Raw genomic sequence first — 12,784 nt, 5'->3', positions numbered from 1 at the left:
TGACTGAATATTTCTTTTTATGGATATACCATATTTTCTTTATCCATTCATTACTTGATGGACATTTGGATTGTTTCTCCTTTCTTGGATTTGTAAATAATGATGCTATGAAAATTTTTGCACAAATTTTTTTTGTGGGCGTGTTTTCATTTCTTTTGGTTATGTATATAGGAGTGGAATAGGTGGGTTGTTGTTGTTCAGTTGCTAAGTTGTACCTGACTCTCTGTGACCCTATGGACTGCAGCATGCCAGGCTTCTCTGTCCTTCACTATCTCCCAGAGTTTGCTCAAACTCATGTCCATTGAATTGGTGATGTCATCCAGCCTTCTCATCCTCTGTCACCCACTTCTCCTCCTGCCCTCAATCTTTCCCAGTATCAGGGTCTTTTCTAATAAGTTGGCTCTTCACATCAGTTGGCCAAAGTATTGAAGCCCCAACTTCAGCATCAGTTCTAATGAATATTTAGGGTTGATTTCCTTTAGGATTGACTGGTTTGATCTCCTTGCTGCCCAAGAGACTCTCAAGAGTCTTCTCCAGCACCACAGTTTGAAAGCATCAGTTCTTCAGAGCTCATCCTTCTTTATGGTCCAACTCTCACATCTGTATGTGACTACTGGAAAAACTACATCTTTGACTAGATGAACCTTTGTAGGCAAAGTGATGTCTCTGCTTTTTAATACACAATCTACGTTTGTCATAGCTTTTCTTTCAAGGAACAAGTGTCTTTTAATTTCATGGCTGAAGTCACCATCTGCAGTTATTTTGGAGCCCAAAGAGAATAAAATCTACCACTGTTTCTACTTTTTTCCCTATCTATTAGCCTTGAAGTGATGGGATCAGATACCATGATCTTATATAGCTGGGTCATATGGAAACTCTATGGTTAATCTTTGAGAAACTGCCAAATTGTTTTCCAAAGTGAATGTGGCATTTTACATTCCCACCAGCAATGTATGAGAGTTTTGTATTCTCCACATCCTCTCTAAAACTTGTTATTGTCTGTCTTTTTTTTTTTTTTTTAATTACAGCCATCCTAATGGTTATGAAGTGGTATCTGGTAGTTTTGATTTGTATTTCCCTGACAGCTAATGATATTGCACATCTTTTCATGTGTTTATTAGCCATTTGTATCTTTTTGGAGAAATGTCTGTTCAGATGCTTTGCCCATCTTAATTGGATCATTTGTGTTTTTACTGTTGAGTTTTAAAAGTTCTTTATATAGTCCAGACATATGATTAGAAAATATTCTTTCCCAATTTTTGGATTTTTTAAAAAATTTCTTGGCTGCTTGGCTCCTTCAGGGCTCCATAGAGCTGTTTCTGGAGATTATTATTTGGGTTGGCTGAGACAGGTCATAATAGAATCAGAGAAGAAAGTGTGTAAGGAGCTGGGATGTATTTCAACATGAAGACTTAGCAATGGCACAGTTCTGTTTTTGCTATTATTAAAGGAGAGGGTATACACTGATTTCCTCTGTAGAAACTTTCACTGAATTCTATGCAACAATGTTTGTTTTTGAGGGTGTGAGAAACCCAAGGGAATGCTTGCCTTGACTCTGAATGTATCATCTCATTCTAACGACCTTTATACCTTCAATCTTTGATAGGCTCAAGTTGGCTTCCCAGAAGTCACACTAGGAGTCCTTCCTGGTGCAAGAGGAACCCAACTTCTCCCCAGACTTATTGGAGTGCCTGCTGCACTTGACTTGATTATCTCAGGTGAGTACTAACTCTGCCAATGGCAGCCTGGATCAATGTGAGGAAATGGACAAGGATTTAGAAACATTCTGGCTTGATAGTCTCCTACCGATTTAATGTTATGAGGATACTTTAACCTCTTTGATGTCCATTTTCTCATCTCTAAAATGGAAAGAATATCTTTCCTGAGAGCTTCTCAAAAGTTACCATGAAGATCAAATATGTGTGCCTTCTAGATGAAAGTATATACAAAGCCCTAATCACGTTTAAGAGTCTACTCATAGACACTGCTTTTGCATAGGGTGCATTATATTCAGATCTTACTTAGAAATCATAATATAAAACAAGAACTAAAATTAGAATTTCCAAGGAAAGATTTCAAGTTTTAGTTAGAAAATGACTGAATTTTTCATTTCCCAGGTGTGAAGATATTAGCTTCAAATAGAAGTTGTAATCTTTCAATAGGGAATGTGAACAATGCAACACTAGAAAATATGTCTCCCACATTGCAGGTGGATTCTTTACCAGCTGAGCCACCAGGGAAGTCCAAGAATCCTGGGGTGGGTAGCCTACCCCTTCTCTAATGGATCTTCCCAACCCAGGCATCAAACCAGGGTCTTCTGCGTTGCAAGCAGATTCTTTACCAGCTGAGCCACCAAAGAAGCCCTTAGAAACCCTGCATTTACCAAATATTAAAAGACATAAAAGATATTTCCAGTTGAAGTAAGGTTGGAAGATAGCACATGCATCACTGTTTACTCCAAACAGAAATAATATGAGACTTTGGGTCAATCACTTTACCTCTCTGTGCCATAGTTTCCTCATAAATGTTTATAACAGCAGTACCTACCATATGGTGGTATGATGAAGATCAGATGCATTAATGAATACAGTGTGCTTAGAACAGTCGGAGACATGGTAATACATGTTAGCTATATATTATTATTCCTATATCTGACTTTCTAGTAAAACAGGAGGATTTAGTAAAAATAAGATGAACATCTTGGTAACAGACTGTATCCCAAGGAATAGGCAATAAAAAGAGCACAAGCTTTAGAATTAAAGACCTGAGATTGACAATAAATGCTGGAGAGGGTGTGGAGAAAAGGGAACCCTCTTACACTGTTGGTGGGAATGCAAACTAGTACAGCCACTATGGAGAACAGTGTGGAGGTTCCTTAAAAAACTAGAAATAGAACTGCCATACGACCCAGCAATCCCACTGCTGGGCATACACACTGAGGAAACCAGATCTGAAAGAGACACGTGCACCCCAATGTTCATCGCAGCACTATTTATAATAGCCAGGACATGGAAGCAACCTAGATGCCCATCAGCAGACGAATGGATAAGGAAGCTGTGGTACATATATACCATGGAATATTACTCAGCCATTAAAAAGAATTCATTTGAACCAGTCCTAATGAGATGGATGAAACTGGAGCCCATTATACAGAGTGAAGTAAGCCAGAAAGATAAAGACCAATACAGTATACTAACACATATATATGGAATTTAGAAAGATGGTAACGATAACCTTATATGCAAAACAGAAAAAGAGACACAGATGTACAGAACAGACTTTTGGACTCTGTGGGAGAAGACGAGGGTGGGATGTTTCGAGAGATCAGCATCGAAACATGTGTATTATCAAGGGTGAAACAGATTACCAGCCCAGGTTGGATGCATGAGACAAGTGCTTGGGTCTGGTGCACTGGGATGACCCAGAGGGATGGGATGGGGAGGGAGGTGGGAGGGGGATTCAGGATGGGGAACACATGCAAATCCATGGCTGATTCATGTCAATGTACAGCAAAAACCACTACAATATTGTAAAGTAATTAGCCTCCAACTAATAAAAATAAATGGAAAAAAAAAAAAAAGACTTGAGCTTGAATCCCAGCTGTGGTACATATGAACAGTATGCTTTGTACAAATTAATTTTTATTTACTTATGCAATAGCTGTTTAATTTTTTTCTCACGTGCTGGGCCTTGTTGCAGGCAGTGGACCTATAGCAGCAAATCAGACCTACCAAAACTCCTGCCCTTATAGAGATTATATATAGAAAACAGCAACAATAAGAATAATTATCATTATTATATTTCATCTGTTCAAAAATGCACAGTGGTATTCACATCTTTGAACCCAAGATGACTCATATTCATTGGAGTCATGGTTTGATTGGCAGTGTTTTTTCTTCCCTTGTTTCTGTGGGTTAGTAATTTTGGAACAGCTTAGTTGAGTTCTAGCTCAAGGGTTCTCTTGAGGTTGTAGCCAAGACACCGATTGGGTCCACAGTCATCTGAAAAGTTGAATGGGGCTGGAGCATCTACTTCTGAGACGGCTCCGTCACATGAATGGCTGGTTCCTGTTGACAATGGCAGAAGCTTCATTTTCTCTCCACGTGGGCCTCTCCCTAGAGTTTCCTGTATCTCCTCACAACATGGAAGCTGGCTTCCTCTAGCGTGACTGGTCCAAGAGGGAGCATGGCAAAGACTGCAGTGTCTTTTATGACCTAGCTTTGGAGTCCCATGCCATCTTTTCTGAATTATCCTATTGATTATAAAAGTCTTTCCTATTCAGCTTGTGAGGGGAGCTTAAATACCCAGAGGTCAAACACATGGCAGGTTTGGTGACCAGCTACCATGCTGTCTACTCGTGCTAAATGCCATGGCTACCTATTAGTTAAGTAATATATCAGGTTGATTCGATGGAGACAAGTGCTGAGGAGAAAACATAAAGCAGAAAAGGGCAATGTGAAATGATAGGCTGGGGGGTGGGTAAAATTTTATAGGTAGGATAGCTAGGAAAGGCTTTCCTACGAAATGAATGTGAGTGAAGACCTGAGGGATGGAGGAAGCTTGTTTTGCCAATATCTAGTGGAAGATATTTCACATGGAGAAAATAGCAAATACCAAGCCCTGAGGTAGGGCTCACTTGGAAATTTCAAAGAATAGGAAGAAGGTCAATGACGCTAGAGTGAGGTGATAAGGGAAAGAGTAGTTCGGGTGAAGTCACATCCTATAAGGCCTTGAAGATCATAGTGAGAACTTTGACTTTTCTGCCAAATGAGGTAGAAAAGCATTGGAGTGTTTTAAGCAGAAGAGTAACATGCTGTCACTTATGTGTTTTACAAGATCACTCTGGCTATTGAAAATATACTGATGGGAGGTTAGGGCAGAAATAGGAAGACTGATTAGAAGGCTGCTTTAATAATCCAAGGAAGCCATGATGGAAATGTAGACCTAAGTGGTAACAATGTAAATGGTGTGACACAGTCAAATTCTGAGTATATTTTGAGCCAACCGGGATTTTGTGACCTATCAAATGTAGAGCTGAGAGAGAGGAGAGAGAAGAATGATTCAAATGACCTGAGCAGCTGGAAGGATGGTGCCACTACCAAGACTGGGATTTCTGCTGGTAGAACAGGTTGTAGGGAAGAATTGCAAGTGCTTAGTTTTGGACATGTTAAGTTTGACATCCAAGTGGAGTTGTCAAGTAGACAGTTGGATAGACTGGCCTGGAATTTAGAAGCAAGATCATCCAAACTCATCTTGGTCTTCATTTTCTCATCAGTAAAACAACCACATAGTTGTTCTAAGGAATAATGAAATTACATGACATGCTTCTGGTAGAGTACCTGTCACCTAGGAGATATTTTATAAATGGTAACTGTGGTAGGCATAACCATGCCCCTCTCTAAGATGTCCATGTCCTAATCCCTAGAACCTGTGAATATATTATCTTATGTTCAAAAGGGACCTTGCAAATGTGATTAAATTAAGAGTCTTAAGATGTGAGATTATTCTGGATTTTCTAGTGGGCCCAGCTTATCTCAAGGGTCCTTAGCAGTGTAAGGAGAGAGGTCAGAGAGGAAAGAAGATGGTACAAATTGGCTTTGAAGATGGAGGAAGAGAAGAATAAATGTGGGCAGCCTTTAGAGACTAGAAAAGCCAAGGAAATGGATTCTCTCTCCGACCCTCTGGAAGGAGCACAGTTTGCTGACCTATTTTAGATTCCTGACATCTTGCTTCTGGAAAACATTTTTCCTGAGAAAGGATGCTAAAAAGAAAAAAAGTTGTTACTAGAAGTTGAAGATTCCCTACTGATGTTAATGGGGAAAAACACCAGCTTTGTAGGCACTGCCCTGTAGGAAATTGATATGTAAATAAATTTAGATTAAATTAACCTTTAGCTAACATTTTCTGTTCTTCTGAAAACCATGAGAGGTAATACTGGAAAAGTGGAGCAATTACAACAACTGCCGCTTCTCCACAATTTCCCTAAAATGCCATCTGAAATAACTGAATCTTCAGCAGTAACCATAAAAGATGTGCTTGGGCACATTGTAGTTCATCCCTGGTGTTTTCCGTCCATTCAGAGGTGGAGAACTACAAGTGCCCTGTCCTTCCTTCTGCTGTCGTTTTCTAGGTCCCATCTCCCTTGTTCACTGAAGCACACCCAGGGTACTGAGGGAGAAATTGCAAGTGATATCTTTATCCTGCCAGCCTTTCAGATTTAGTTGGTCCAGGTGGGTTTTCTCTTTATTCAAATAAGATATTAAGGGCAAGTTTTAGTACCCGGGGCTCCCAGTCACCAGTAATACATATGAGCAAACATTAATTCATGACTAAGACAAACTAACAGACAAAACTTTTAACACTCAACCTAAAATCTATGAAAATATTCTACAACATTAGAAAAATGAAACATAAATGTGAGTCTGTTGAAACAGATTAAAGAAAAGAAAAAGGTTATAAAATTCACAATATTCTGAATTAGAAAAGAAAATATATTATTTATTAAATAAAAAACCTGTTTAAAATCAATATGTTAGCCAAAATAATTTCTGAAGCATTAGAAAAAGGATGCAATAGAACAGACTACTGAATCAGCAACACGGAGGATAGATACCCACTTAAAGAATTCAGAAGAATTTTTTTAAAAGATACATAAAATGTAAATGAAGGCAGCAGACATGGAAGGTCTGTAATAGAGGTCTCTGCTACGAATAATAAACGCTTCCAGAGCACAAAGCAAAAATGGGAGAAGCAATAATCAAAGGGAAAAATAGAAGAAACTCTTCAGATACATAAAAGAATCAGAGATTGTATTTTAGCCAGCACACCATTTTCCTGGAAGATCTGATGAAATATCAATGCCTTGTGTTTTGATAAAGATTTTAAACTTCCAGGAAATAGAATCCTGCAAGCTTCCAAAGGAAGGATAAAAACAAAATACAACAAAAGGTTACTCTCAAATAGCTAAAATCACTCCAGTCACAAATAAATTCTAAATGTATGGAACATTCATATACTAAGATGCTACATGGTCTTTAAATGTGGTCCAAATCAGGAGTTGTTAAAGTGTGACCCACAGACTCCTAGGTGTACCTAAGACTGTTGTGTGGGGTACAGGGGGCTGGAGGGGAGGCAGTCCTTGAAGTCAGAACTGTTTTCATAATAATAAGATGTTATTTGCATTTTCCACTCTCATTTTCTCACAAATATACAGTGGAATTTTCCAGAGGTTATATTATACCATGTCGTATCAAAACAGATTGAATGCAGAAGCAAAAATGAAAACCCAGCTATCTTCTATTAAGCCAGAAATTAAAGAAATTAAAAAAATATATATAACAATGACACTTTGCTCACTAAATTTTTAAAGTAGGATTATGTGCATAAAATTATTAATGTTTATATGTAATAGGTTTATCATGATTATTTTAAAGTGATTTAATGAAGGCACATTTTTAAAGTTCTCAGTTATGATTTCTAATATAGTAAATATTGATAGAAATAGCCCACATAATCAAAACCTCTTTAGAGTATTCCATAATTTTTAAGAGTACAAAGGGGTCCCAAGACTAAAAATTTTGAGAACTACTAATCAAAACACTTGTGCTTTGACACAGAAACTACAATACAGAACTATGCACTCATGGTCCAAATTAGAAAATAATGTGAGTCTATATTATTACTAGTATATCATTAATAATGTATAATTTATACGGTTACTAATATATAGTTTAGACTAAAGTCTAAAATGGCTTTTTTCTCCTTTGAATGAGGAGGTGTTATAAATTCTATAGCACTTGAAAGGGGAGTTAGGAAAACTAAATTTTTTGTCTTCAATAAAATAGATTAGAAATTGCTTTAATTTACAATGGTAGGGTAACTGTAATTTTAAGAATGTGAACTAAAAAAAAAAAAAAAAAGAATGTGAACTGTTCTAAGTCCCTAATGCAGAATTCACAAGAGAATGCTTACAGTCAACACAACATACTACAGAAATTCAAAGCACACGAGAGGGTTCATTCTGTAAAGGGTAAAATAGAAAGGAAGCAGAGAAGCATAAAATTTGGTGGGAATTCATAACAGTGTGAAATGAGTCTGTGAATTCTAAGGTTTATGTTGATAGAAATTAAAGCATTTGGAGGAATACTGAGGAATTGTGTGTTCCTGCTTTCAGTATTAAGCCTGAAAGGTAAGGATATCTTGAAGGAAATCAGGAAGGAACCTGGCTTCTTTGACAAAAAGCAAAAAAGTGGTCTAGGATTCACTTTTTTCAAAACACTGCTGCTTATAGAAATATCACTATTTTTAACATGATGGAGAGAAGAGGTAAAAGCAGTAAGAATATGATGGATTTTGATTTGCACAGAAAAGGTCACAATGAGTGAGAAGAATGCTAACATTAGAATCATATACCTGTTTTTTTAAGTAGTCTCTATAATTTTAGGGGGACTTTAAAATGGTATCTGGCAAGGGTTCTGTGTAGAAATTTTTTTCTGAAGGTTGGAAAAGAAGCCACAAAGGAAACTGGAAAAAAAAAAATGAGATTACCTGGCTTGGAGAAGTCTCAACTTCAAGTTGCCCCAGTCTCTTTGTAGTAGATCAAGGTTTGGCTCTCATTAGATTGAACAGTGGTTATTGTCTACACTCAGAGCAGCATAAGAAAGAACAAGTTCAAATCTCAGCATGAGCATTTGGGTTGGATATACAGAGCTGTCTCTTCAGGTCCTTGAAACAGAATAAAAGCACCTGAAATCTCATTGACTCCGTACAAACAGTAGCAGTACTCCCAACTTCTGTGAAATCCAGGTCAGAAGAAATCATTACAGCTGAAGGAATTTTCAGTCCATCCTGTGGGCATCTCTTGTCTCCGCTGTTCAGTTGCCCCAAAGATCCTTTTAGTAGCCACGTTTTCACATTCCATTCTGTGTCCCTTTGGGCCCCTTAATGTGGGGAGTCTGATTCACTCAAACCTCACTTAAGTGGTTTTATAACTGGGAGACTTCACCCTTGAAGCCACTTACCCACCGCTCACTGTCCTCCTCACCCCAAGAGGAGATGATCTGGAGGCCTGCCTTCAGAGGCATTTCCAGCAGACTGCCCAAATGTTGCTGTTACAGAGTGTAACCCCTGCCAAAAATCACTGAGTTGTCTATCTGATCAAGAAAACCCATTGGTAGTTCCCCGAAGCACTAATAAGAACCAGGAATGAAGGGTTTGTCTCAGAGATGGCATCCACCAACATTCTGGAAGGGCAGCGAAGACTATGGAGGAGTTGTGCCTGCAAGACTGATTCGGTGCTTGCTCTTCAGAAGCCCAAGGTGGCGCTACGGGTAAAGAACCCACCTGCCAATGCAGGAGACACAAGAGATGAAAGTTCAATTCCTGGGTTGGGAAGATCCTCTGGAGAAGAACATGGCAACCCACTCTGGTATTCTTGCCTGGAGAATTCCATGGACAGAAGAGCCTGGCCTACAGCCTACAGTCCATGGGGTCGCAAAGAATTGGATACAACTGAAGCAAGTTAGCACGCACAAACACTTCAGAAGCCCAGATGATGCTGGCAAGCGAGCTGGGTGTCACTGTCTCTCCCTCTGCCCTTGTGTTGAGGAATGCTTATATTCCTTAACCTCCTACTTCAGACTATGCAGATCTAATTACGTGTTTATACCCGTTGAAGAACTTGAGAGTGATGCTAACCCTCATCAAACTTCTGTAAGTCCCTAGAGCTTCCAATCTATTATTATGCCAGAGGCTGCCAGTGCCACCTATGAACAGTAGGTGCTCCTGGCACCACCTGATGGTGGACAGTAGGTGTCACCACCTGCAAAATCAGATTGTTTGTTTGTTGTTTACTTCAGCTAAAAACCATCAATTAAGCACTCCATTTGTCCAGTTTGGGATTATGGGCCACACCCTGGTGCCAGGTCTGAAGAAACAATTGTCTGATCATCTCTACTCCCTTTTTAGCTTCCTTTTTAGTTCCAAAGCTCACACATTAGCAATTTCACAAACTAAGGAAGGAGTTGAGATGCTGGGTAGCCAAAAAATGCAAAGGTCCACCCTATTTTCCTGTGACATTTTGAATGTATCTTATATAATATCAAGTTAATAATGCTTTCCTGCTGTCAATCCAACTATATTTATGTTTGAGGACTCTTCATAATCAGTGGCAACATTTGGTATATGTTAGTATAAGAATAGGTAGTACTACTACTGCTCTTTTCTTACTACCTCTATTATTTTTTACCTGTATTATTACAAAGACTCAATCCTCTTATATATTATATAGAGATTTATAATTTATAAAGTGCTTCTACGGAGATTTAAAGAATGTAAGGAAACTGTTTTATTTTCACTTAATACTCATAATTACTCAGGTAAGCATAATTATTGTCATTTACCAATGAAGAAATTGTGGTTCTAGTATAGCTCACACAAATAATATAGGTAGAGTTGGAACTTGAATGCAAGTTTTCTGATTACCTCTGCAGTAATTTTCCACTATAACAATCGGTGTAGTGCTTATTTATTTTGTAATAGATGTTTATATCTAGGACAAGTAAACTTCCTACTAGAGAGAGTGACGCTTTTGCTTTAATTTCACATTGTTCTGTTCTATTTTGTTTTCTTGTAGGAAGACATGTTTCAGCAAATGAAGCACTTAAGCTGGGTATTCTCGATAAAATTGTGAACTCAGACCCAATTGAAGAATCGATCAAATTTGCCCAGAGAATTTCAGGTAAGAAGATAATAATAAAACTAGCACAAGGTTGGAAACAAGTTAAATGTCCATTTTAATACAGTACTCCTTAAATATTTTATGGCATGTCCAAACAGAATGTCATACAGATTTAAAATGAATGAGAGGGCTTCCCTGGTGGTTCAGTGGTAAAGAATCTGCCTGCTAATGCAGGAGACATGGATCTGATCCCTGGTCCAGGAATATCCCACATGCCATGGCACAGGGCAACTAAGCCTATATACAGAAAAAAAAAAAAAAAAATATATATATATATGTATGTATGTATGTATGTATAGTGAAGAAATCACTTCAGAAAGAACGAAGAGATGGAGCCAAAGCAAAAACAACACCCAGCTGTGGATGTGACTGGTGATGGAGGCAAGGTCTGATGCTGTAAAGAGCAATATTGCATAGGGACCTGGAATGTTAGGTCCATGTATCAAGGCAAATTGGAAGTGATCAAACAGGAGATTGCAAGAGTGAACGTCGACATTTTAGGAATCAGCGAACTAAAGTGGACTGGAGTGGGTGAATTTAACTCAGATGACCATTATATCTACTACTGTGGGCAAGAATCCCTTAGAAGAAATGGAGTAGCCATCATAGTCAACAAAAGAGTCCAAAATGCAGTACTTGGATGCAATCTCAAAAACGACTCAATGATCTCTGTTCCTTTCCAAGGCAAACCATTCAATATCATGGTAATCCAAGTCTATGCCCCAACCAGTAATGCTGAAGAAGCTGAAGTTGAACGGTTCTATAAAGACCTACAAGACCTTCTAGAACTAACACCCAAAAAAGATGTCCTTTTCATTATAGGGGACTGGAATGCACAAGTAGGAAGTCAAGAAACACCTGGAGTAACAGGAAAATTTGGCCTTGGAGTACAGAATGAAGCAGGACAAAGGCTAATAGAGTTCTGCCAAGAGAATGCACTGGTCATTGCAAACATCCTCTTTCAACAACACAAGAGAAGACTCTACACATGGACATCACCAGATGGTCAACACCAAAATCAGACTGATTATATTCTTTGCAGCCAAAGATGGAGAAGCTCTATACAGTCAGCACAAACAAGACTGGGAGCTGACTGTGGCTCAGATCATGAACTCCTCATGGCCAAATTCAGACTTAAATTGAAGAAAGTAGGGAAAACCATTAGACCATTCAGGTATGAGCTAAATCAAATCCCTAATGATAGTACAGTGGAAGTGAGAGATAGATTTCAGGGACTAGATCTGATAGACAGAGTGCCTGATGAATTATGGACGGAGGTTCGTGTACAGGAGACAGGGAGCAAGACCATCCCCAAGAAAAAGAAATGCAAAAAAGCAAAATGGCTGTCTGAGAAGGCCTTACAAATAGCTGTGAAAAAAAGAGAAGCCAAAAGCAAAGGAGAAAAGGAAAGATACACCCATTTAAATGCAGAGTTCCAAAGAATAGCAAGGAGAGATAGGAAAGCCTTCCTCAGCAATCAGTGCAAAGAAATAGAGGAAAACAATAGAGTGGGAAAGACTAGAGATCGCTTCAAGAAAATTAGAAGTACCAAGGGAACATTTCATGCAAAGATGGGCTCAATAAAGGGCAGAAATGGTATGGACCTAACAGAAGCAGAGGATATTAAGAAGAGGTGGCAAGAATACACAGAATAACTGTACAAAAAGATCTTCACAACCCAGATAATCAAAATGGTGTGATCACTCACCTAGAGCCAGACATCCTGGAATGTGAAGTCAAGTGGGCCTAAGGAAGTATCACTACAAACAAAGCTAGTGGAGGTGATGGAATTCCAGTTGAGCTATTTCAAATCCTAAAAGATGATGCTGTGAAAGTGCTACACTCAATATGCCAGCAAATATGGAAAACTCAGCAGTGGCCACAGGAATGGAAAAGGTCAGTTTTCATTCCAATCCTTAAGAAAGGCAATCCCAAAGAATGCTCAAACTACCACACAATTGCACTCATCTCACACGCTAGTAAGGTAATGCTCAAAATTCTCCAAGCCAGGCTTCAGCAATACGTGAACTGTGAACTTCCAGATGT

The 12,784-nt window shown here is 38.6% G+C and overlaps 1 protein-coding gene across 1 annotated transcript in view; it reads left to right on the top strand.

Annotated features, from left to right (window-relative positions):
* The window catches only part of EHHADH (enoyl-CoA hydratase and 3-hydroxyacyl CoA dehydrogenase), a 55,084-nt gene that overhangs the window by 18,443 nt on the left and 23,857 nt on the right, over positions 1–12,784 (top strand). Inside the window, exons 4-5 of the mRNA XM_043875023.1 lie at positions 1,607–1,718; positions 10,634–10,738. Of these exons, the coding sequence (XP_043730958.1) occupies positions 1,607–1,718; positions 10,634–10,738 (217 nt within the window). The remainder of the gene's footprint in view (positions 1–1,606; positions 1,719–10,633; positions 10,739–12,784) is intronic.

This window comes from Cervus elaphus, chromosome 19, assembly GCF_910594005.1.
Source record: "Cervus elaphus chromosome 19, mCerEla1.1, whole genome shotgun sequence".
NCBI classification, from domain to species: Eukaryota; Metazoa; Chordata; class Mammalia; order Artiodactyla; family Cervidae; genus Cervus; species Cervus elaphus.
Note: the sequence above shows the minus strand (reverse complement) of the source record. Positions and strands in the feature narration are given on the sequence as shown.